General features: G+C 36.6%; 1 protein-coding gene across 1 annotated transcript in view; it reads left to right on the top strand.

Annotated features, from left to right (window-relative positions):
* The window catches only part of LOC132122514 (zinc finger MIZ domain-containing protein 1-like), a 47768-nt gene extending 20954 nt beyond the window's left edge, over positions 1–26814 (top strand). Inside the window, exons 2-22 of the mRNA XM_059532882.1 lie at positions 3373–3491; positions 3738–3851; positions 4813–4918; positions 14918–15032; positions 15145–15259; positions 15361–15548; positions 16287–16485; positions 16579–16761; positions 18037–18180; positions 18854–18898; positions 18981–19149; positions 19229–19370; positions 20670–20880; positions 20965–21070; positions 21158–21300; positions 22210–22277; positions 22346–22414; positions 22493–22722; positions 23739–23896; positions 24991–25176; positions 26081–26814. Coding sequence (XP_059388865.1) covers positions 3423–3491; positions 3738–3851; positions 4813–4918; positions 14918–15032; positions 15145–15259; positions 15361–15548; positions 16287–16485; positions 16579–16761; positions 18037–18180; positions 18854–18898; positions 18981–19149; positions 19229–19370; positions 20670–20880; positions 20965–21070; positions 21158–21300; positions 22210–22277; positions 22346–22414; positions 22493–22722; positions 23739–23896; positions 24991–25176; positions 26081–26188 — 2868 coding nt within the window. The 5' untranslated portion in view covers positions 3373–3422 and the 3' untranslated portion in view covers positions 26189–26814. The remainder of the gene's footprint in view (positions 1–3372; positions 3492–3737; positions 3852–4812; positions 4919–14917; positions 15033–15144; positions 15260–15360; positions 15549–16286; positions 16486–16578; positions 16762–18036; positions 18181–18853; positions 18899–18980; positions 19150–19228; positions 19371–20669; positions 20881–20964; positions 21071–21157; positions 21301–22209; positions 22278–22345; positions 22415–22492; positions 22723–23738; positions 23897–24990; positions 25177–26080) is intronic.
* The last annotated feature ends 381 nt before the right edge of the window (positions 26815–27195 follow it).

The raw sequence follows: 27195 nt of genomic DNA, 5'->3' as shown, positions 1-27195 counted from the left end.
AACACGTGCTTGTATTCCTCACAGATGGTCAGTTTCCATGCAGTTATTAGAGTGGTGTAGAAGATGAGGTTGTTCTTGATTCTCCTACCGTTGAGCTGAATGTCTCTCTCTCTCTGTCTTTCTCTCTCTCTCTCTCTCTCTGTGTCTCTCTCTCTGTGTCTCTCTCTTTCTCTCTCTCTCTCTCTCTCTCTCTTCCTCTGACAGGAAAGGCCTCATTTCCTGAGGCTGATCTGAATCAGAGGCACAGAGGGAAACTAGAGAACCAGTGTTTCAGTGAACAGAGAGAACAGGACAGGATGATCTTGGTAATGCCATAGTTTATAAGCTATGAAACCATCACATGGTACATGAATATGAAAATTGTCCAATATGATGTGTCATAGTAAATAAATATACTAATGCTAATATGAATTTGTTACAGTTTTTCTCAATTGCTAAGACACATTTCTTTTAAGCTGCTCTCCTTTTCTCTAAACTGTGAACACAAAACCCAATTTTCAAGCTACATTCACAAAACCTCAGACTCTTCTTGCAAAACCAAACTTTCACCTCAAAACAGTTCAATCTGTGCTCAAAACTGAACTATGTTGTCAAATCGTGCCCCAGGTCAATCAAAATTAAAAACACTACTGAACAGTCACTAAACACTACGTAGAAAAATAGAAAACACAATGCTCAGGACATAAAGCTGGATAAATAAATGTTTATTGTTCACTGTAGGCTAAATGCATGTTGCAAAACAAAACAAAAAAAACTGTGCATTTAGCACTTGTACAAAAAGACAAAACAGAAATCTTATGCGTGTGCCACTTGTGTACAGTAAGCTGATGTAAAAGTATAGTACAAAAATATACAAATAAGTGCATTACTCACAGCATCATGTCTCCGTACAGGGTCAGGCCACAGTACTTCATCCACATCACAGGCCACATTTTGTCTGGCTGAGCAATGGGGAAAAAAACCCCTGGCATGCCGTCTCCAGGCTTGGCATGCCTCCACACCTATGTCACCACAGACAAGTCCCATGGCTTGCAGGAGATTTACCCTGGTGTAAGGTTGGCGTTCATATACCTTCCATCGCCATGAGGAGAAGAATTCCTCAATGGGGTTTAGGAAAGGGGAGTACGGTGGAAGGCAAAGATTGATAAAACCTTGGTTCATATTGAACCACTCTCTAACCTGGGCTCTGTGAAAACTCACATTGTCCCAAACAACAACATAGATGGGATGCTCATCCTATTGCCCTAACAGAGCATCTCGCATGTGATTGAGGAAAATGAGGAGCTGGTGAGTGTTGTAGGGCCCCAGGTTGGCATGATGGTGGACAACCCCATGATTGCTGATGGCAGCACATAATGTGACATTGCCACCACGCTGCCCAGGAACACCAACAATGGCCCGATGGCCAATCACATTACGGCCTCTCCTTCTCCTTTTGGTCAGATTTAATATATATATTTAGTATATAGTATGTCATACAGTAATTGCTGTCAACATTTACACACTGTACTATAATGTCAAAAAAAGGTAATTACCTCACCTCTTCTCTAAATCTTCGGATTATGGTGGACACAATGAATTTACTGATGTTTGGTTTTACCCTTTGTCCAGCCTCCCTCATGCTCATACCATGGACAAGAACATGGTCAATCACAGTAGCTCTGAATTCATCAGATATTACTGTTCTTTGTCTTCGCTGACCACCTCGACCACCTCGACCTCCTCTCACACAAACTCTTCCTCTCAGATTTCTATCCATTGTAGGGCCTCACAAACCAGTGCTCTCTGAACTGGTTCACTGTATATGTTCCCTCACATCATTAGCCACAAGTGTGATCAATTTTGAGTTGTTGTGTTCAAATGGTGACATCTGTGCTTTAATTGTGTTTGACTTTTGTCACCTGTGCTCACCATTATACAGCACGGGTGCATCACAATGAAAATGTGTTGGCAAGTTGTGTCTAAACAGGTGAAAAGTGCTTATGGTTTTGCCAAAAGAGTGATTGATTCAATCAGTGGGTTCAGGCAACTGAGCATTTGGTTCAGACAATAGGATTTAGTGTTTTAGCAATTGAGAAAAACTGTAATAATGGTCCAGTGTGAGTATGAATATGATAATTGTTCACGGTGATGTTCAGAGTGTGTGTGTGTGTGTGTGTGTGAGAGAGAGAGAGAGAGAGAGAGAGAGAGTGTGTGTGTGTGTGTGTGTGTGTGTGTGTGCGTGTGTGTGTGTGTGTGTGTGTTTGTGTCATATCAGGACTCAACTCTGTATAATGTCATGGGTATGACACAGGTATTACAAGGAGTGGGTGACATATGAGGACATAACCCATGTCTCCATTTTTCAAAACGCTTATAAATCATACAGAATGAGTTTTTTTGAGAAAGTAAAAATGCAGAAAGTTTCCTGTGAGGGTTAGGGTTAGGTGTAGGGTTGGTGTAGGGCCATAGAATATACAGTTTGTACAGTATAAAAACCATTACACCTATGGGATGAACACACTTTACACAAAAACAAACGTGTGTATGTGTGTGTGTGTGTGTGTGTGTGTGTGTGTGTGTGTGTGTGTGTGTGTGTATGTGTGTGTGTGTGTGTGTGATGTGGCCTGTCTCAGCACATCGTCTGTAAGTTATGCAAGTGTTCCAGTCTGATAGATGCGAGTACATGAGAGATCCCGCATGTTTGCCAAACTCCTGCTGGTGCATTCTGGGATGCTTCAGTCTGGTTGTCTGCAGTTGCACATATTCTGTTCATCTGCGCTATAAAAATCACTCAGCGTCTGAGACGGATGATTTGAACCATTTTTATTAGGTTTAGATTTTTTTAAATGTCTAAATCGTTTTTATTCATATTTATTTAGTTATAGTTTATTTATTTTTTGGTCATCTTAGTTCGGGGTTAAATTAAAATATAAAATTTTCACTGAATGCCAAGCAAAAATTTATTACAGTTTTTTTTATGTTTATTTTGATGAAATTTAGCAAAACTATTTTATTTTATTTTTTTAAGTTGTACTTTTAGTTTTTGTAGTTTACCTATAATCACCCAATTTTTTTTTTTGACCTAGCAACAGTTTAAATGTTTCTAAATCTGTTTTCAGCAGTTTTGATTATTAAATTAATGTAATGAATTGATTTTTAAGAATATTTGTTTTGTTTTTCTGCTAAATGGAAACTTAAGGTTCGGTTAAAAATATTGTTGCATCACCAATTTTTAACACATTTTTTCAAGAAACTGTGGTTGTTGTGATGTGGTTACTAGACTGTTCTAGTTGGTTGCTAGGTGGTTTCTTCCTGTCTGGCTTGACAAAAAGCCTCTGTGTATCTGATCACTGAATCTGGCCGTGTGTCTGAACAGAGTGTGTTTTTCAGGGTGTGAGTGTTGGATGGCCGAGCGATAGGCTCAGAGACGGTCTGGCAGGATGAACTCTTTCCCGTCCATGGACAGACACATCCAGCAAACCAACGACCGGCTCCACTGCATCAAACAGGTGAGAGAAGACACATCCCCACACAACCCACACGTCTCATTGGAGCTGTGACGCCCCCTACAGGACACCTGGTGTGGTTCAACACAATTATTACACTGCCAGGAACAAAACACAGTGATTTCCTGTAGATTAGTCCTGAATTGTTATATTTCAAGAGCCTTTCACACATTCACAAAGCCGTAAACTCATAAACAATAACAACTAAATACACAAGCTTAATGTTTGAGTGTGATTTTCTTTCCAAAGCACCTGCAAAATCCAGCAAACTTCCAGACGGCGGCGACCGAGCTGTTGGACTGGTGCGGAGACCCACGAGCGTTTCAGCGGCCCTTTGAGCAAAGCCTGATGGGATGCCTAACGGTGAGGTTTCAGTCTCTTAACCAATCAGCAGTCTGCTTTCCTCCGCTGCTCCAGCATACTACTATTACACTGTATTTCTATTATACAGTTGCTTTCAAAGTATAGATCAATATAAAGATTATTATATATACAATTGTATTCTCTTCTATTATTACTCTTCGATTCTGCTCCAAGTTGTTATTTTTATTTTATTTGACTCCTCTGTTTGTTAATTTATTCTATTTGATTTAGTTCTGCTTGGCTCCAGTTTGTTATATGATATGCATTTTATTTTATTCTGTTCTGATCTCTTCTATCCTATCGCACTATACCATTTTAGAATTTCTATTTTGCTACAATACAATATTTTATTGTATTCAATTCTCTTGGACTTTAATTTATTTTACGGCTATTGTTTTTTTTTTTCTGTACTAGATTTTATTGTATTATTGTATCTACTTTTCTATTCTGCTGTGCTTAAATTATTATTTTATTTCATTATGTTTTAATTTATTCTATTTGTTTTATTTGAAATGGTTCTGCTCTGTTATATTTTCTGTTGTATTCTGCTCGAGTTTATATACAATATGCTTTATTTCTTGGTGACACTTGTACTCTATGAAGGGAGTAATGTCTGATTTAGTTTTCTACAGCAGAGAAAGAGCTTGCTCTCGCGTGCAGGTCTGAATTGCATTTAAGGAGAATGTGGAAGAAGGGCTAAACCAAACCTCCCTCAGAAGTTTAATGAGGCGCTGTAGACACACATGATGTGTGTTAAACTGTAATTAAGTTGCAGATATGAACGTCTGTGCTTCAGGCCTCAGGGTGTGGTGCAGTTTAACATGGGCCGACCTGAAGAGGGTTTGCAAATCAGGACACAGATTTGATTCCTAAAACCACAACCACTTAATTTAACTATGACAGAGCATGCATGCATGAATGCAGAGATCTCAGTGATGTTTGAATAATATCTGTGTGTCAGGTGTTGAGTCGTGTCGCCGGTCAGCAGGGTTTCGACATGGATCTGGGCTATCGGCTGCTGGCCGTTTGTGCTGCACACAGGGACAAATTCACCCCCAAATCAGCAGGTGAGACCCCGTCGTCCTCTGTGAGTGTCTCAGTACACTTATTAAACTGCAAAATGTGAGCTGAAATGATGCTTTTGGACCTGCTGCTCCACTGGGAGAAACTGAGCAGAATGATGACGTAACTAAAGAGTTTACTACATTACCTACCCACGAAGAAGAAGAAGAGCACATTATGAGGCTCATAGTTTCAAAAACTTATTTTTACTTCCAAAAGCATTTAAGACACAGTCTGTATCAGTGTTCTTTTTAATATCATTAATTAAATATATAATTAATATAGTTTCAGTCAGTTTCCATTTGTGGATTTTCTGTTTTCATTTGAATTAAAATAAAAAATTTGATTGAATTAAAGTTTTAATAATTTTGTGATTTTATATTTTTCTTTTCTATATATTTTTTATTAATTTGTAATTAAACTGTATTTTATATTTTTAATATAATTTGTTATTTAAAAAACATTGTTTTATTGTATTCAAAAAATCTATTTAATTTTAACTAAGTCAAAATAAAAAATGTTGCTGAAATGATTTGTAAAAAATATTTTTTATTTATCGTCAGTTGACGTTTATTTTAATTTCAAAAGAACAACTAAAATAGTTTTTATTTTTTAACAGTTTTTATTTTATTTTTAGTTTTAGCTAACTATAATAACCCTATGCCATCAAGAGCTTTGATGTAACACTTCATATATAATAAATACAATTTGATGTAATTAATTCTTACACATTATATTTATAAATAATAAATTAGTATGATATGTCTATGTATGATATATGAAGTAAAACTAGAAACTAAGTATTCGACAGCTGATTTTGCATCACTTTGTGGTTCTTCATGGGCACTTCAAGTGTACACAGAATTATTAATTATAATTTAGCATCTGTAATCATCTGTAATTGAACATTTAGTTTCGTGTTGTTGAGTCCACTTTATCTTGTGTTGATAAAAAAATAAATCCAACAACTTGAGGGTCATGCATTTCATAGGAGACAGGTTTTTCTGTGTTTTTTCCCACATGATACTCTCAGTTAACTCGAATCAATATTCATGTCCATTTATCTTTATATTCAGTCAGTAGCTGTGGTTTTAATAAAGAGTAGATTAATATAGATAATGATTGGTTGTTTTAAAGCAGAATTCAGCTGCAGGTGATCATAGCATGATAAAGAGTGTGATATTGCTTTAATACAATAATACAAGTTAATACTGACACTGAATCACTTCAGAATCATTTCAAATCTAAGAAGGAAAATATGAATATGGTCGTTATTATATATGGAAGAAATAATCCTAACGACTTAATAAGAAATGCATGGAAGTAATTGTGAAATTCATGTGTGTGTATTTGCAGCATTATCGTGGTTCAGGTTAGATGAGGGATCAGATGAAAGGTCTATGTCAGGCTCAGACTCCACTGCTGGTTTATAACTAGTTTAAGCATGAACACCCATTCACTGGTTGAATGGAATGTGAAACACACTCACTGTTACGGCCCTTTATCTAATTTGGCTCGTTAAAACACATGTAAGACAAGGACCGTACATATTAAGAATCACAGACGATTGGGTGAGGTTTCAAGGTGTAAATCGTTTCTTTTAATGAAACAAATGAGAGAGCGCACCAACAATAAACAATAAATCAAACTAATAGTACAGGTAGGGCAGCAAAAAGGAAAACAGAAAACCTGACTATCTAACTCTGTAGGCAAGATCTTATCTGCTCCCGAAGAAAACAACAAACAGAGTGAGTCTTCCGGGCCACTGCTTTCCTACGCTGTGTTAACTAAATAATAAAAGTGATCAAAGAAAATACCTACTACCTGACTTGAAAATAACAAATAACAACTCAGTCCATGATCTGGAACAGTCGAGGCGAAGATCGTGGACCACTCGCCATGAGGCAAGAAACCCCAGCTGTCACTGATCAGAAGGGTGGAGACAGCTAGAGCAGCGAGCGCCGCGAGAGCAGAGAGAACCGAGAGACCAGCCTCAATTCCGGACCGGCTTAAATACGGGGTTTCCCATGATGTCATTCATGACTGCACCTGCGATCTCAGATAGAACAATTAACATTCAGTAATTTAAATTACCACCACATAACACCCTCACCCTTAAATAATTAATTGTAGGGTGAAAATATATATCTTACCTCAGAGACTGCAATTAATTTAGATGCGAGATAAAGCATCCGCAACCACGTTATCCTTACCCCGAATGTGACGAATGTCAAGCTCAAAAGGCTGTAGGAATAAACTCCAACGCATCAAACGTTGATTGTTATTTTTCATCCGATCAATAAAAATCAAGGGATTGTGATCCGTGTAAACAGTCAATGGGTACGAAACAGAACCAACGTAAACGTCAAAATGTTGAATAGCAAGAACAAGGGCGAGAGCCTCCTTCTCAATAGTCGAGTAACGTCGTTGATGTTTATTAAATTTACGTGAAAAATAGCAAACAGGATGCTCGACGCCAATGTGATCTGATTGAAGGAGAACAGCTCCAGCACCAGTGTTACTTGCATCAACAGCAAGAGAAAATGGAGTAGTAAAATCAGGAGCAGACAAGACAAGAGAATTAACTAAAAGGGCTTTAATTCTCTCGAAACTCGATTGACAAATCTCAGACCATTTAAATGGAACCTTAGGACTAAGAAGGTCGGTTAAGGGCGAAGCAACTACAGAAAAATTCTTACAAAAATTTCTGTAGTACCCAACCATACCCAAAAATCGACGAAGCTCACGACGTGTATTGGGCACGGGAAAATGAGTGATGGACTCTACCTTAGACTCAACGGATCGAACTTGACCGCCACCAACAATCTTTCCCAAATAAGTGACCGTAGCTCGGCCGAATTCGCACTTCGCTAAATTAACCGTAAGGTTAGCTTGAGACAAACGACTGAAAAGCGCATCGAGTTGCTCCACATGTTCTGACCAAGACGCGCTGTAAAGGACCAAGTCATCCAAATATGCTTCAACGTTATGCATGCCTTCGAGGACGCGATTGACCAGTCTCTGAAAGGTTGCCGGTGCGTTTCGTAAACCGAAAGCCATTACGGTATAATGGAGAAAATTATCTGGTGTTACGAACGCACTGATTTCTTTCGCACGATCTGACAACGGCACCTGCCAGTATCCTTTAAGCAGATCGATCTTCGTAACGAACACAGCATTTCCTACATGATCCACGCAATCTTCCATACGAGGCAATGGATAACTATCTGGTTTGGTCACAGCATTAACGCGTCTAAAATCAGTACAAAAACGAAATGTACGGTCAGGTTTTTTTACAAGCAAACAGGGTGAGCTCCATGGACTAAAACTTTGCTCTGCGATGTCATTCTCAAGCATGAAGGTCACCTCATTTTGCAACAACATTCTCTTTTCAGGACTTACCCGATATGCGTGCTGTTTAATAGGCAACGAGTCACCAATATCGATGTCATGCTCTATTAACGAAGTACGAGATGGAATATCAGAGAACAAATTACTGTACGTCTGAATAATATTAGTCACATCAGCTCGTTCGGCAACGGTCAAATGAGAAAGGTGCAAGTCTAAGGTTCGAATGATCTCAGAATTTTTCAATCTTCCCGCAACCAGTTCGGTAGAAGGAAACTCTACATCCTCCTCGAAAGAAGAATCATCACCGCTGTCCGATACAGCAGAACACAATGGGTGAATCGAAGATTCAGGACTGGACAGCGCCTCAGTGTCAGGTATATCAGCACTGGACAGCGCCTGTCCTCCGGCCACCGGAAAGTCTGTGGGTGAGACAGTTAACACAGCCGACTTTCTTCCAGACAAATCTGGCGATCTCTCAAAGTACGGCTTGAGCATGTTAATGTGACAGAGACGAGTTTTCTTTCTTCTGTCTGTCGTCGAGATAACATAATCAAGCTCACTCACCTTTTCTTTCACTCGATAGGGACCATAATAACGAGCCTGCAAGGCAGACCCAGGCACTGGCATCAGCACAAGCACCTTGTCACCAGGAGTAAAGCTACGAAGTTTAGCACGACGATCAAAATGCTTCTTCAATCGTTGCTGTGCAATCTCTAAATTCTCTTTGGCCAATTCGCATGCACGATGCAACTTAAAACGAAAACCTGAGACATAGTCAAGTATGTTATTTTGAGTTATATCACTAGTCCAATGATCCCGAATCAGCTTCAGTGGGCCACGAACAGTATGCCCGAACACTAACTCGGCCGGACTAAAACCTAACGACTCCTGCACTACTTCTCTCACTGCGAACATGACCATAGGCACTCCTTCGTCCCAATCTTTTTGAAACTCAAGGCAAAACGCACGCAACATTGATTTTAAAGTCTGGTGGAACCTCTCAAGTACTCCCTGACTTTCTGGATGGTAACAACTTGAGGTGCAATGTTGGATATGCAGCTGAGCTAAAGCTTGCCTGAACACACGGGACATAAAATTCGTGCCTTGGTCCGACTGAATAGTACGTGGAAGTCCAAACAGTGAAAAGAACTTTATAAGTGTTTTTACAATCACTGGTGCAGTGATTTTACGCAGAGGAATAGCCTCTGGAAAACGCGTTGACGTGCACATTATAGTGAGCAGATATTGGTTTCCCGACTTCGTGCAAGGCAAAGGACCGACACAATCGATCATCACACGCTCCAATGGTTCACCGATAGCTGGAATAGGATACAACGGAGCAGGTGAAACATTCTGGTTCGGTTTTCCCGTCATTTGGCACACATGACAGCTTCTGCAATAACTTGCTACATCAGTTTTCAGGCCAGGCCAGAAAATATTTCGGAGTATTCGATCGTACGTTTTATTTACTCCTAAGTGACCGGCAAACGGGCTATCATGCGCAAGACTCAAAATTTCTGAGCGGTACGAGGAGGGAACTATTATCTGTTTGACGATTTGCCACTCATCATCAGCAGATGCAGTAGGTGGTCTCCACTTCCTCATCAACACTCCATCTTCTACAAAGTATCCTTGCGATACGTGTTCGAGTTGCTCAGCAGGAACAACAGCTTCAAAAAGGGATGACAATTTCTCATCTTTCCTCTGTTCAACCATAAGCTGCTCGCGAGACAGAGACAATTTAGTAGGCCCCATAAAATGTTCATCTAATTTTTTAACGGCACTATCTGAACCGTCAACAAAATTTGAACATTTCACTTCACAAAAATCAGAATTAGAAAAGAATGTATCACTCAAATCAAAATTACACTCACTTTCTGATTCAATAAGGTTTTTATCTTTTAGTCTCTGAGTCATAGCGCGAGTAATAGCACATGAGGGAAAAACCTCAGGATATTCCTGAGCTAAGGCATCAGCAACAGTAAGATACAAAAAAGGATCATCAGTTACCTCAGGGCTAGCAAAAACTTTTCCTCCCGCTAAGTCATTCCCTAAGATAAACGTGACATCTCGAACGGGAAGACATGGTCGCACTCCAACAACAACGCGGCCAGACACAAGGGAAGATTCAATTTCGATCTCGTGCTAAGGTACCTTAACGAAGCCCATCTCAAATCCTTGTACTAAGACACTTGAACCAACAGAGCTCTCATCAGACAACGGCAATATTCCTTCCAGAATAAAACTCTGCGCAGCGCCTGTATCACGAAGTATCTTGACTGGTTTGCGCGAAGCACTACCTGACAAAGATACAAATCCGTCCATCAAAAACGGCACATATCCCTCATTTTCACACCTGTCAGCTTCCGAAGCCAACAACTCAAGTCCTTCCACTTGTGGCATGGACGTCATCAATAAACCTACCGGTTTAGGAACACGGTTTTTCTTTTTGAGCACACTGCACTCAGAAATAATGTGTCCTCGTTTCTTACAATAGAAACAAACGGGTGAGAACACAGACTTATCAGAACTTAGCGCCGCTTTATCAACAGGCAGGGGGCGTTCAAAATTACGCTGAGAAGACCGAGTGCTGTTAGCTGAAGAAAACTTTGGTGCAACACTAAACACGTTCCTATGTGTGAGCACATATTCGTCAGCCAATGTCGCAGCAACAGAACATTTAGAAGCTTTTTGCTCATTAAGATAGATTACAACGCGTTCTGGTAAGCAGTTTTTAAATTCCTCTAAAATAATCAGTTCACGAAGCTCTTCAAAAGTAGTTACTTTCATGGAAGCACACCAACGATCAAACAGGGATTCTTTCTCCCGAACGAACTCAACGTAAGCCTCATCAGTTTTCCGTAAATTACGAAATTTCTGACGATAGGCCTCGGGGACTAGCTCATACACTCTGAGAACGGATGTCTTCACTTGCTCATAATTAAGAGAGTCTTCGACTGATAAAGAGGAAAAAACTTCCTGGGCTTTACCCACAAAAACACACTGTAACAACATGGGCCAAAAAGTCTTCGGCCATTTCATATTGACATCGACGCGTTCAAAAAGAGCAAAAAATTTATCAACTTCTTGTTCTCGAAAAGGAGGAACAATACGAATATTACGACTCACGTCAAAATCAGAAGTGTCAGATAAACCCCTTTCACAAGCGCTTAACTCAATCTCTTTTAGACGGCACGCTTGCTCCATTTCGAGCTTTTTCAGTTCAAGTTCACGTCTCTCACGATCTCTAGTTCTCTCTCTCTCACGCTCCCACTCTTCTCTCTCTCTCAACAAAACTATATCGTGCTCTTTAACTTGTAATTGCAATTTTTTAATCTGCATCGCAAGATCTTCAGAACTACCTTCAAATTCAACATCAGGATAATCCGTCATCTTTTCCTCATCACCAAAAACGCCTTGTTCATGCAATGAATCAACAAGCAGAATCTGAAGCTCCTGTTTAGTTGAAGTCTTACGAAAATTTACCTTAAAATAAGCAGCAATCTTCGTAAGATCTACTCTATTAATTTGAAACAGCTCAGCTTGCGTCGGTTTCGCAATGAAGTTCGCTAATTCAAACATGATTAAAAATAACGTCTGGTTATTAGAAGGAAAAAATTTAACGAGCACTACACGAGAAAGTATACACACACCAATCGACTGTGATTCAACAAAGTTACTGAAGTTACTCAAGTAACAAATACAAAGTGTGAGCAGATCAAAAGATCAAACAAAGCCACACAAAATTCAATCCCGGACGAGCCCCCAAATATTTTACGGCCCTTTATCTAATTTGGCTCGTTAAAACACATGTAAGACAAGGACCGTACATATTAAGAATCACAGACGATTGGGTGAGGTTTCAAGGTGTAAATCGTTTCTTTTAATGAAACAAATGAGAGAGCGCACCAACAATAAACAATAAATCAAACTAATAGTACAGGTAGGGCAGCAAAAAGGAAAACAGAAAACCTGACTATCTAACTCTGTAGGCAAGATCTTATCTGCTCCCGAAGAAAACAACAAACAGAGTGAGTCTTCCGGGCCACTGCTTTCCTACGCTGTGTTAACTAAATAATAAAAGTGATCAAAGAAAATACCTACTACCTGACTTAAAAAAAATAACAAATAACAACTCAGTCCATGATCTGGAACAGTCGAGGCGAAGATCGTGGACCACTCGCCATGAGGCAAGAAACCCCAGCTGTCACTGATCAGAAGGGTGGAGACAGCTAGAGCAGCGAGAGCAGAGAGAACCGAGAGAGACCAGCCTCAATTCCGGACCGGCTTAAATACGGGGTTTCCCATGATGTCATTCATGACTGCACCTGCGATCTCAGATAGAACAATTAACATTCAGTAATTTAAAACACCACCACATAACACTCACGCTGTTCTGACTGGAGGCGTTTAGAGAGTTTAGCGCTTGTCTAGAGGACGAGGCTTGTGTTTCTTCACGTCTGTTTTCACGGTGTATCTGTAATGTCAGTCAGTCAGCAGCTCTAGAGAGTTATACACACACATTCATCAGTGTTTCCTACTACACAGCCTCCTAAACAGGGGTTTGTGTGTTGATCAAAACCTAATAATCATTTAAATCATCCTAAAAATGAATCAATTCGAAAAATAATATATTTAATTAAGCTTTGCTGTTTTAACATACAGTATATTTAGCATATATTCAAAATATGAATAAATGAATATGCAAATGAATTAATTCATTGAGATTAATCTAATTGTGCTAATTGTCATGCATTTATTCTTCCTCTTGGCTGCAGCTCAGATGTTTGTCTGATTGTTTTGGAAATCTCTGGAGAAAATGAATGAGTCTTTAGTCTTTCATTCAAACTAATGAGATTTAAACCACAGTTCATTAACTACCTCAAATAATGATTTGATCATGCTGTTGACTATTAAAACCTGTCTATAATTAAAGATAGACTCTAATTCAGTGTGGTAATCTAACTCACACACACGCACACACACACACACACAGTCTGTAATTTGGTCTGGGTGTCTCTCAGGATAGAAACTGATAGTTAAACTGTGGCTTTTCCTAAATAGAAAATGACACAGACATCAGTGAGTGAAGCTGACAGCAGCCCTCTAGTGTGTGTGTGTTTGTGTGTGTGTGTGTGTGTGTGTGTGTGTGTGTGTGTGTGTGTGCGTGTTTCAGTTCTGATAGATCACACATCATAGAGCTCTTAGTACATCAGTAAACAGTGAAGTACAGTCTGATGGTGTTATAGCAAACTAAACACTCAACAGATTTGTTTAAACCATGATGCAAAGGTTGACTGTACATGATCCAGCTATTTACTAAATTAATTAATCAGTAAAAACACAGAAATCACTTGCCTATTATTATATAAAAAATATCAGAATCAGAATCAGAATCAGAAAGATGAAGTATTTACACTTAACTCTTGTTATTATACAGTCAGCCAGCAACTGACTTACCACAAAATGTGTTTTATGCAATATTTAGGACCAGATGAATCTCAAACTGCATTTAAACAACATTGGCTTAACCAATGGCATTCATTAGGGGGCGGGGCTACCTGTTAGTCCGACCAATGGCAGATGAATTGAGTGTTTGTTTTTTTTGCAATTCCACTTACAGTAGGGGAATCACACATTTCAACATTTCTTCTTCTGGCAAATCTGATAAAATTCTGAAAACGAATATGTACTGCTGTGCCTGTGGATATCTTGTTTACTTGCTGCTTAGCCACGGTTTTGTAGATTTGATGCTGCTAACCTGATAAACTATTTCAGATTTAGGGGTTATTTCAGACTCAAACCTGTTTGTTGTATCTGCTTATGAAGCTGTACTACAGATTTATAGTAAAATGTAGTGAAATTTGGTGAAAATTTGACAGTCGCACCTCAATGAGAGAGTGTAATTAGTTCTTCACCCTTCATAATGTTTACGTAATAATGTTTAATTAGTTTGAAATACAATAAAAATGGTCAAATGCTTTAGATCTTGCAGCAGGGTTATTATAGTAAACTAAAAAAAAAAACATTTTTGTTACTTTCATTACGTTATGTAAAATCAAATAAATATTAAATATTAAACATGTTTAATTTTAGCTAGTTGCCAACAAGGCAACATTTCTCATTTTCATTTAGTTTAACTTGATGTAATAAAATAAATGAAATTCTAACCGAAAAAAATACTAAATAGTAAAATACTAAAACTTTAACTTAAATAAAAAAAGGAAATGGAAAATACAAAAATAAGAAAACAATTCAAAATATTAAGCTATAACAGTATTGCAGTGATACAAAAATAAAATGTAAATGTTAAAAAGTGGTCATTTTTAATACATTTAAATTGTAAAATTGTATAAATGTATTTATTTAGTTATTTATTTTTAAACATGGAACATTTATCTTGTCATAAGGAATCAACTTTCTCTTGATCTTATGATCTTGTTTTGTGAGTGTGTGAGTGAGTGTGTGTTTGCGTGTGTGTGTGTGTGTGTCTGTGTGTGTGTGTGGTGGGGGGAGTTCACTGTACTATGTGTAACATGTTTTTGAGCGAAAATAAAAACAAGCTCCAGGACATCTGGGAAAAATGTCAAATGATATGACCCCTATAGCAGATATGACCTGTTTAATGTGTGTTTGTGTTTGTGTTTGTGTAGCGTTGCTGTCCTCGTGGTGTGAGGATCTGGGTCGACTTCTGCTGCTGCGTCATCAGAAAAGCAAGAACCCGATGCAGGACAACATTGACAACATGAAACCGGCTCTGTCACATGGGTCAGTTTCACACACACTTCTACACACACACACACACACACAATCACACACACACACATGCTGACACACTGTTGCATGTGTTAACTGTTTACTTCCTTTTTAATCTCCATAGTGACGCATCATGTCAATATGACTCCGTCTCCTGGCAACAAAACACCAATCAGCCTTCGGGCTCTGTTTCCGTGGTGACCACCGTATGGGGGGTGACCAATACATCACAGAGTCAGGTGAGAGTGTATTTAACACCCTTCAGAGGACATGCTGCTGTTTGAGTGCATGTCATAATGTGTGTGTGTGTGTGTGTGTGTGTGTGTATGTGTGTGTTTAGGTGTTGGGGAACCCCATGGTGAACCCAAATATCCACATGAACCCTGTGACGGGAGGTAATGGAGGTCTGAACCCGGGACAGTTTAATGGACAGCAGCAGTTTTCCTCCAAGGCCAATCCAAACCAGGCCTTCATGCAGCCGGGGATGTACGAGAGATCCAGTTACCCTGGAGGAGGATTCGGGAACAGGTCAGTTTGTAGAAATGTAGCACTGCATCAGTGTCTCATTAATGGATGCTCTGCAGTGAATGGGTGCCGTCAGAATGAGAGTCTGATAAAAACATCACAATAATCCACAGCACTCCAGTCCATCAGTGAACATCTGGAGAAGACAAAAGATGAAACACATCCAGCATTAAGATGTTTTTAACTCAAACACATAGAGTCTATAATCCATAATAACACTTCCTCCAGTGAAAAAGTGTTCTGGTCTGAATCAGGAGAGAAATCTGCACAGATCAAGCAGCGTTTAAACAGCTCTAAACAAATATGTGAGAGACAACAGCAGATGCACTTTTTCACTGGAGGAAGTGTTATTATGGATTATAGACTCTATGTATTTGAGTTAAAAGCGTCTTAATGCTGGATTTGTTTCATCTTTTGTCTTCTCCAGATGTTCACTGATGGACTGGAGTGCTGTGGATTATTGTGATGTTTTTATCAGCTGTTTGGACTCTCATTCTGACGGCACCCATTCACTGCAGAGCATCCATTGATGAGACACTGATTTGCTTTCCTTGCAGATCGTGTAATAATCACAATAAACACAGTCTTAAGTTTTGTCTTTATAACAATTTATGTTTTTATGTTTTGGCAATAAAAAAATAGTCTGAATAGTCTTTATTCTTAAATTTAAAATAAGCGGTTACAAAGAATTTTATTTTTGTAGAACATTTCATGAATCCCAACTCTTTCTCTGTTGTGCAGTTACGGGGGCCGTCCTAACCACACAGGTGGGATGGGCCTCCCAGCACAGACACGCCCCCCTTCTGACTTCAGCCAACCAGCTGCTGCCGCCGCCGCCGCTGCTGTTGCTGCTGCTGCTGCTACGGCGACCGCTACGGCCACGGCAACGGTCGCCGCACTACAGGAGACGCATCACAAGGACATGAACCAATGCGGCGCGGTGAGAGCGTCTGGGATCGTCAGACTGGTGGGATAATTATCTTTAACTGAAACAATGAGTTTGAACGAAGCATTTTGTTTGTTTGTGTTCTAGATGTGTTCCTCCTTTCAAATGGGACCAAACCATGCTTACAGCACTTCTTTTGTGAATCAGCCCGGTCCCCGGGGGCCCCCTGCTCACCCTGGGGCCATTAACATGGGGCAGCCTCGGGGTCAGACGGGGTCATACGGGGGTCAGAGGACAGAGCAGGGGGTGAAGAGACCGTATCCTGGAGAGGTGAGGGCTCCGGACATGATGCATTATTAAGTCACATTGCACATGCAATCCTTTACATTGCAATCCTTAATTTAGTTACATTTGAATGAAATAAATGTAGGGTAAAAAATGTTAGCCTGCATATAGTGTAAGTTACTTTGGAAAAAAAGCGTCTGCTACATGCATAAAAAAAAAAGATTGGCTTAATTTACATTTTCTGAAACTTAACATGGACAAAACAGATCATTTTTATTGGTATTCCGTTTTATTGCTGGTTCTTTAAGCAGTTGAGATTAATCATGGGATTTGGAATGTAATTAGTAATTTACCCAACACTGGTCAAATATACAGTTAATTTGACTTTTTTATACTCTTTGAAATAGTTCAAATACGCATAGGATTTTAGTACACTGATTTTTGTCATATAAACTTAAATATTATTAAATATAAATAAAAAATATAAATTTTTAAATTGTAATTATTAATTTTTTTTTATATTACCGTATTTTTCTGAGTACCTGAGTATAAGTCGCATCAGTCCAAAAATACGTCATGATGAGGAAAAAAACATATATAAGTCGCACTGGACTATAAGTCGCATTTATTTAGAACCAAGAGAAAACATTACCGTCTCCAGCCACGAGAGGGCGCTCTATGTTTTCAGTGTAGACTACAGGAGCACTGAGCAGCATAGAGCGCCCTCTCGCGGCTGGAGACGGTAATGTTTTCTCTTGGTTCATGTCAAATTAATTTTGATAAATAAGTCGCACCTGACTATAAGTCGCAGGACCAGCCGAACTATGAAAAAAAGTGTGACTTATAATCTGGAAAGTACGGTAATTTAAAAAAATATATATAATTGTATTCATATTCTTTGCATTCTGTTTCTATTATTTTAAATTGCAGACTATTCTATTATGTTATACACATTATATATATATATATATATATATATGGCCCGTTGAATGGGGAAAAAAAGGTGCCACACATCTTTTATCACAGATCTAACACAAAATTAGGCCTCTGTGCCTATTACATTAAATTATTTACATTTCCTAAGGTTATATAAAATCATAAAAATCATTATTTTTTGTTAGTTGAAGATGCATAACACTGATGATGATCTTTTATGCCTGTTGCATCAATTCTTAATAAAAATACAGTTTGAGTATTTTTAAGCATATGATGTGTGGCTGTGTCTGTTTTTGTCCTGCACCTGACCCCTGTAAACCAGTCTGTGTTTATATGTTCTTAGTTCAGTTTGAGATTTCAGTGTGGGTGTTTATTGTTCTGCAGGGGAGCTACGGGCCGCAGTATGGACCAAACGGGCAGTTTTCCTCTCAGCAGGGTCAGTATCTGAACCCTGTCCCCACCAGAGGCGTCTCGTCTCCGCATTACAGCGCTCAGAGGACGCCAGCACAGAGCCAGACCGGCTACAAGGTCCTGCACTGACACTGACACCTTCCTTTAATAACACAATACTTGATTTCAAATGAGGCTTTATTAGAGGCGATTCTTGAATATACGATTTTTAAATCATCACCACTATGAAAAATCGATTTTTATTGTCTTACATTTCTTAAAATATTTGTTTATAATAATATAATTGTTACATTGTATTATATTAAGATATAAACATGTTTATATATATTAATAAAATAAAAGAATGATTTATTTTAACAAATTATAATAAAAATGAAGATAAGACGATCGATGCAATAAAAAGTAACCACAATAATGGACTACAAAAACTTAACAATTATTTTAATTTGTATTTATTTTATTACCACTGTTTATTAATAGTCTTGTTTATTTATTATAATGTATTTTATGTTAGACTTTATCACACAAAATTGTGTGGTTGTGTGTATTTATATAATAAAAAATAATTTATTATAATAAAAATAAATGAGTATATGAGTGCTACAATAAAAAAAATGGACTACACACAACTGTTTTAAATGATCATCTATTTATATTAATAATAATAATAATTACCATTTATTCTATTCTATTTTATATTTTCATAAAACATTTTTAATAAAATATATTGCAGTATAATTTAGCCAAAACAATCCAATCCCATAATACTGTTTGAGTGTCTCTGTCACAGGAACCCAGCAGTAACTTCAGCACGGGAAACTTTCATTACACTGGGGTACGTTAGTTAGATGTTCAGTCAGCAGTTGATTTATTCACAGTGTCAGGTGTTTAATTTTGGGGATTTCTTGTGTTTGTAGCCTCCACGGCCGATGGGCAGTTACCCTCACTCTCCATTAGCGGGTGACCCCACGCCCCCCGTGACCCCAGGAAGTAATATTCCACAGTATCTGTCGCCAAACCAGGACATGAAGCCCCCGTTTCCTCCTGATATCAAACCCAACATTAATGCATTGCCGTCTGCTCCAGGTACGAGCCTCTCTATCATTTCACATTACCAAAAATCGAAACATTCTTACTTGAGATTCAAAACCGTCTTGTTTCCTAGTAAATCCTAACGAGGAGCTCCGGCTGACGTTCCCGGTTCGGGACGGTGTGGTTCTGGAGCCGTTCAGACTGGAGCACAACCTGGCCGTCAGTAATCACACCTTCCACCTACGGCCCACCGTCCACCAGACGCTCACGTGGAGGTCAATGTGGTTTTTAAACGGTCACCATGATGACAAATTGATTTTTACATTCTAATAAAATTATCATAAAGTAACTGTACTGTGATGCTGAACTCCACACAACTGTTTTAATTTATTATTGTTTTATAATTTATTTTATTAACCATAATTATAATAATAAACTGTACGTAATTTATTCTAATAAATTCTAATATGATTATAAAATAATTGATGCAATAAAAAAGAGACATTAATAATGGGTCACTCACAACTGTTTTAATATATTATATATTTTTTATAATATAATTTATTAATTATAATAATAAACTCTAAGTGATATTCTAATAAAATTCTAAAATAATTTATTGCATTAAAAAAGTGAACTTAATAATGGGTTACACACGACTGTTTTAATTTATTATTATTTTTATAATTAAATGTATTAATCACAATTATAATAGTAAACTTTTAAGTAATTTATTATAATAAATTCTTATAAAATTATAAAATGATTGATGCAATAAAAAAATTAACTTAATACTGGTTTACACACCACTGTTTTAATTTATTATAATTTTCTTTATTATTTTTGTATAATAACATTAATAATAATTTATTATAATATATTCTAAGAAAATTATGATAGAATGATTGATGCAACAAAAAAGTAACTATAATACTGGACTGTACACCAGTTTTATTTTTTTCTCAATGTTTTATTTATTTTAATAATAAAATAAAAAATAATTTATTATAATGAATTTTAATAAAACAAAATGATTGATGCAATTAAAAGGTAACTAATACCACTGTTTTTATTCATCATAAATTTAATAATTTATTAATTTTAGTATATTATATTTTATAATATACATTTTATTATAGTTTAGGTATATATTTGACCAAAATATCTTATTTTGTATTATTACAATAGTTTTAGAATATTTTTATAATTAAATATTTGAAGTTTATTAAATGTTAAAAATGCTGATCATTAAGAGTGAAAGTACATATATATATATATATATATATATATATATATATATATATATATATATATATATATATATATAATTATTTTATTAATTCATTTATTTTTTCACAATAACATTGAATCTTGTAGCTAAATATTGTACTTTCGAATCAGGTGGTTTATCACAATTCCCAGATCCGTGGTTTATTAGCACTCTACTATAGCAAATACGTACACACAGACACACACACACACACACACACACACACACACACACACGTATATAAATGTATAAAAACAGCCAGACAAAGGCTTCATGTTCACATCGGCTTGTGTTTGCGTCTCAGGTCTGATCTGGAGCTTCAGTTCAAGTGTTATCATCATGAAGACAGACAGACGTACACAAACTGGCCGGCGTCTGTGCAGGTCAGCGTCAACGCCACACCGCTCACCATCGAGCGCGGCGACAACAAGACTTCCCACAAACCCCTGCACCTGAAGCACGTGTGTCAGCCGGGCCGAAACACCATCCAGATCACAGCGACGGCCTGCTGCTGTGTGAGTCTACACACACACACACACACACTCACACAGTCCTCTAGTGCTCGTCTGGTGAGCGTCTGCGATGTGTTTTCTCTGCAGTCGCACCTGTTCGTCCTGCAGCTGGTTCACCGGCCGTCGGTTCGATCCGTGCTGCAGGGTTTACTGAAGAAGAGACTCCTCACCGCAGAACACTGCGTCGCTAAAGGTATCGCTTCAGTCCGTCTGTCTGTCTTCTGTCGGTCAGTCTCTGTGATTCCTTTAGCATTCATGAGCTTCGTTCTCTGTCTCTCAGTGAAGAGGAGCTTCAGCAGCGTGGCTGTGTCTGTCGGTGATGATGGCGTGGAGCAGACGGCCATCAGAATCTCTCTAAAGTGTCCGATCACGTTCAGACGCATTCAGCTGCCGGCGAGAGGCCATGACTGCAAACATGTGCAGGTCTGGAATCTTTTGAACAGATTAAACACTTGCTTTGAAATCGAATGCATGAGTCACTAGAGGTTTTACAAAATGTATCTTTATGGCTGTTAATGGCAAATCTGCATGGGAATGATATTTATTGTGAAAATCACTACAAATACTGTTGAATTGAATTTTAAATATTTCTAAAATTAGTCTAAAAGCGGGTAGAAAAGATGCAAATAAAATCCTTAATGCAAATTCTGGATTTGACGTATTATATAATTTTTTTATGACTTTAGTAAAGTATAAAATATAAAACAATTGAAAAAATGTCTTTATTTAATTTAGCAAAAAAAAAAAACAATTTTAATCAGCATTTTTACATACTAATTACCATACCAACACTACCAATTTGTAATGCTCAAAAAGGCTGCATTTATTTATTTGATCAAAAAAATCTGTAATATTGTGAAATATTATTACAATTCAAAACAGCTGTTTTCTGTATGAATCTCTGTTAAAGTGTAATTTATTTCTGTGATGCTCCGCTGTATTTTCAGCATCATTCCTCCAGTCTTCAGTGTCACATGATCTTCAAAAATCATGAAAATATGATGATTTACTGCTCAAGAAACATTTTCTGATTGTTGTGCTGCACAATATTTGTGTGGAAATTGTGATAGATTTTATTTTTCAAAAGAAAAGCATTTGTTCGAAATCTTTTGTATTTTTGGTAACATTATAACTATCTTTACTGTCACTTTTGAGCAATGTAATGCACATTTTCTGACTAAAAGTATTTATTTTAAAGTAATAAAGTATTAAAAAGGGAACAGTATCATTATATTTGGTGGTCATAAATAATACTTTGGCATCAAATTTACACGTAAGTGTGGTAATGTTGTCTAAACGTTGTGTTAATGTTGTGAGAATGTTCTCTTGCAGTGCTTTGACCTGGAGTCCTATCTAGAGCTGAACTGTGAGCGGGGCACATGGAGATGTCCGGTGTGCAAGTAAGTCCTCAGATCACCACTGAGATGCTCGAGTGATGCAGAACTGATCTTCTGTTTGTCTTCTTCAGTAAACCGGCTCTGTTAGAAGGTCTGGAGGTGGATCAGTACACGTGGGGGGTCTTGAACGCTCTTCAGAAGTAAGTCAGCATTTAGTGCTCTCTTTGGGCATTCGTAGGTTTAGGTGTTTTTCACAGATCTACTTCCTGTCGTTGCAGCACAGAGTTTGAGGAGGTCATGATAGACCCCTCGTGCAACTGGAGGCCAGTGCAGATCAAATCTGAGCCACACATAAAGGAAGATCCGGACGGGTTGATGTCCAAGCGCTTCAAAACCATGAGTCCCAGTCAGATGGTGCTGCCAAATGTGATGGACATGATCACTCAGCTCGGCCCGGGAGTATCTCCATACCCCAGCAACAGCAGCACGATCCAGTACATCAGCCCAGGTGCAGAAACACTCATGATGGGCACTCTATAGCTGTGTCCCAAATCACTCACTCGTTCACTAGTCCCTAGGTAGTAGGGATGTAATGATGAACCGCGAGACGGTTGAAAATGTGTCCCTGGAGCACAAAAGAAGTCTCTGGGGTATATTTGTAGCAATAGACAACAATACATTGTGTTGGTCAAAATTATTAATTTTTCTTTTATGCCAAAAATCATTAGTATATTAATGTTCCATTGTAGGCCTACATTTCTTACCGTAAATATATAAAAACTTAATTTTTGATTAGTAATATGCCTTGCTAAGAACAACTTTAAAGATGATTTTCTCAATATTACTTTTTTTTTGCATCGTCAGATTACGGATTTTCAAATAGTTGTATCTTGTATATCATAGCAAACCATACATCAATGGAAAAAAAAATATTTCGATTATAGATTGACCCTTATATAGATTATAAAAATTGACCCTTATGACTGGTTTAGTGCTCCAGGGTCACATATTTATAAATCGAATTGAATCGTGAGTTGAGTGAGCGAAATGAAGTGAAATATCATAAACATATGTTAAATGTACCTTATTTAAGAAAATAATATTAATAACAATAACGCTCAAAATGACTTTATATTGTTTATAATTATACATATCTCCACTTCAGCTTTGTGGTTTCATCGATGGTATATTATTCACATGCTTTGTAATGCTTATATCTTCCTAATCATTAAATACTATTAAAATACGGTCAACAAAAATAAACACACATTAACTTAAACATGTTCATAATTTTATGTATTTATTATTTTTAGTATCTTGAACTCTCCCGAGCAGTATTTGTGCTCCGATAAGATCAATAGTCTGAGAGCATCTTTGTTTTTTTAAGGTAACAATGATGAAACATCATCATATATTTTAATAATGCATGGAATAAACGTTAAAGCAGAAAAAAGAAAGATGTAAGCGGCATCTCTCATTCAAACATACAAATGTACACGTTCATATGTAACCTCTGATTCCCAGGCAACCGTTTCCAGGGCCACAGTAAGTTTGGTGACTATCCCCATGGCAACGCAGCATCATCATCAACAGTGAGTGAGTTCGTTCAGAGGCCACACCTGTCTTACCCCCCCGCTGACCTCTTGACCTCTGAGAGCCAGATACGCACGCTGCAGGACGCCGTGAGTCTGGGAAATATTTAATTATAATAAAATACTTCCTTTATAGTTGTATTGTTGTTAATCTGAGCTGAGTGCTGACAGATATTATGTACATGACCCTTAAGAAACTTTAATTAATGCTGTCACGTAACCAATCTGCTTCAAAGATGAAATTAAATGAATTGATAATTAAAATATTTAAATAAAAATGTAAAATACAAATAGAAATTGTGAATATAAATAATTGGGAATCATGTTAAATAAATACATATACACAGTTTTTGTATAAATACTGTTAAGTTTGAATTCTATTTACTTTTTTAATAAAAGTTTTGGACTTTTACTATTGTAATTCCTTTTTATTGCCTTTTTTATTGCTTTTAATTTATTGTATATTGTATTTATTTTTAATATTTGTATATTCTGTCTTACAAAAAGGATAATTATAATGAAAACTATTTGTTAAGTTAGCTGTTTATATATATATATATATATATATATGTATAAAAATATAGCTATAATATATAATATTAATATATTTTTTAGTTTGTTTTCTTTTTTGTTTAATTATATTAAACTATTGCACTTTTACTGTAGATTTTATCATACTTTTTACCTTTTTTATTATTTTAATCACTTTTATAATTTCTTTTTTAATGTTTGTATATTTCGTCATTCAAATAATATCAATAAAATAGCTTCCATGAAAAAATAAAATAACTTTCATTCAGTAATTTTATTTAATTTTTCACTTTACAATTTACTTATTTGATTGTTATTTAATGTATATTATTATATGCAAAGCAGAAAATATTGATAACTGTTTTGTTTATCTGTAACCTGAGAGAAATAGTTTGAATGAGAAAAAAAAGATACTTCTTTTTAATCAGATGATGCGATAAAACATTGATATCAGCCAATGCCAATATGCATTGCATCCTAAATTTATAAATCTTTCAGTTTACTATTTCATCTATTAAACCAATTGTTTTTTTTTAAATACTACATTATATTTTTTTTAATTTACATTTTTGTTTTGGTACCGACTGAATTATGTCAGATGATAGCAATGTTGAGGATCCTTATTTTCAGTTCATGCGTGTTTTCTGTCACAGACGCCTCACCCCTTCAACACAGATCAATCCCATAATCCTCTGCAGCACAGTATGCAGCCCCATGCCTGTAGGCCGCCGCCCACCCAGCACAGCTCCGCCCCCGGCGGTCACATGCACCCAGAGATGACCTTTAACCCCTCGTGTGGAGGTCAGAGCAGACCAGACATGCGCGAGGCCTCCTTACAAGTGAGTTCAGACTGACTCCAGACTATTTTGATCTTGATTTCATTAACATTCATATGTTTATAACCTGTTTTAATGAGAAAAAAATTAAAAATAATAATATATATATATATATTACTGATCAATCAAATAATGTGATAATTAAAAAACATTGATATCAGCCAGCAGCACATCTGTAATTAATAAATATTCATCAACCAAGGTATATTTTAAATGCACGATGTTTTATAAAAAAAAATGTTTTACTGTACATTTTATTTTTTTATATTTATATTATAATATTTATGATCTTTATTACTGCTTTTGTATATTTGTATATTCTGCCTTACAAATAACAACAAAAACCAACAAATAATAATAACAAAAAATATATAACAAAATAATAATAATAATAATCCATTGTTTTGTATAAATACTAACTTTACATTACATTATAGTATATATATATATATATATATATTTATATATAATTTTTTTTATATTATTATTTATTTAAATTGTTACACTTCTATTGTACTTTTTATTATACTTATTTTAAGAATTGCTTTTAATTGTTTTTTATGATTTATTTTTCTTAACATTTGTATATTCTGCCGTACAAATAGCAGAAAAAGACAAAAGCACAAAAAAACAATAATAAAAAAAAACGTATAACAATAATAGTAACAGTAGTAATTACAACAACAACAACAGTAAAATACACTACATTTACAATTCCGAAACACTGATGTACAATTACATTACATTTTAATTTTTTTTATTTATGTCATGTTTGTATATCGTACCTTACAAATAACAGCAAACCAAACTGATTTTGTATGTTTGTATAAATAGACTGATAACTGTTTGGTATGTTTGAGAGCTGAGAAAAACAGTTTTGATTGTTTTGCTTGTTCTCCTCCTGCAGCTGCTTCCAGATCTGACGAATACAGACGATCTTCTGTCATACCTGGATCCTGCAGAGCTTCCCAGCAGCAGCAACGATGACCTGCTGTCTCTCTTTGAGAATAACTGAGACATCAGACCCTCGACTAGCTGCTGCTTCATACTTGACAAACACAAATGCACTTACCGTCACTTCCTCTTCCTGTACAGACTACAGATTTCAAAACCAGCGTTGACAGACGGACGGATGCCGACAGTAACCTTATCACTGCATGCAGTACCTTATTTTTATCTCAGAACGACTGAAAGCATTTTGATTGTCGCTTAATTTCAGCAAATTAATGCGAGAAATCTGCAATGAACGCAGTCTTTTTTACCACGTGAGAGTCTAGTCAATATGTGTGCTAGCGTTTTTCTACTCGCTTAGATTTTGATAATAAAAAGAAAAACATCCGTCCGCTGTCATACTGTGTTCATGTTACTCCTCCACGTCAAATAAGCTGTTTTTGTTCATCGTTTTAATGTTCAGAAGCGTTTCAGAGGCAATTCTCAAACGTTCAATCGAAGCACAGCTCTTATTCAAAACAAATCACGTTTTTTGGAAACGTAAAGGGAAAAAATAGAAATCAAGCTCCCACCGTGCAATTATCTATCTAGTTCACTTCTGTTCATAATGCAGTTGTGTTATTTTTGAGAAGCTCGTGTAAATATTTGTGAATACATTTGTTTTGATAGGTCATCCATGTTTCTTCTGTTCTTCTGCGTTCAGAATGCAATGCTATACTGAGCTATACTGCATACTATTTCATATATTTGCATTGAAATATATTTACATTAGCGTTCAAAAGTTTGGGGTCTGTAAGGTTGCTGAAAGAAGTCTCTCTTCTGCTCACCAAGTAAGCCCAGTTCTGCCATATATAGGAAAATAATCATTCTTTTGTAAGTCAGAATTATGAGATGAAATGTCAAAATTATTACAAACTTATAGATAAAACTGCGAAATGTCAATTATGAGATAAAAAGAAAAAAGCATTATGACCTGAGTCATATAAAGTTAAAATGATCTCATAATTCTAAGATAATTATAAGATAAAAAAAATCGTAATTATGACATACCAAACTAAAATTATGGTATTA

The sequence above is a fragment of the Carassius carassius genome, chromosome 40, assembly GCF_963082965.1.
Source record: "Carassius carassius chromosome 40, fCarCar2.1, whole genome shotgun sequence".
Classification (NCBI taxonomy): Eukaryota; Metazoa; Chordata; class Actinopteri; order Cypriniformes; family Cyprinidae; genus Carassius; species Carassius carassius.
Note: the sequence above shows the minus strand (reverse complement) of the source record. Positions and strands in the feature narration are given on the sequence as shown.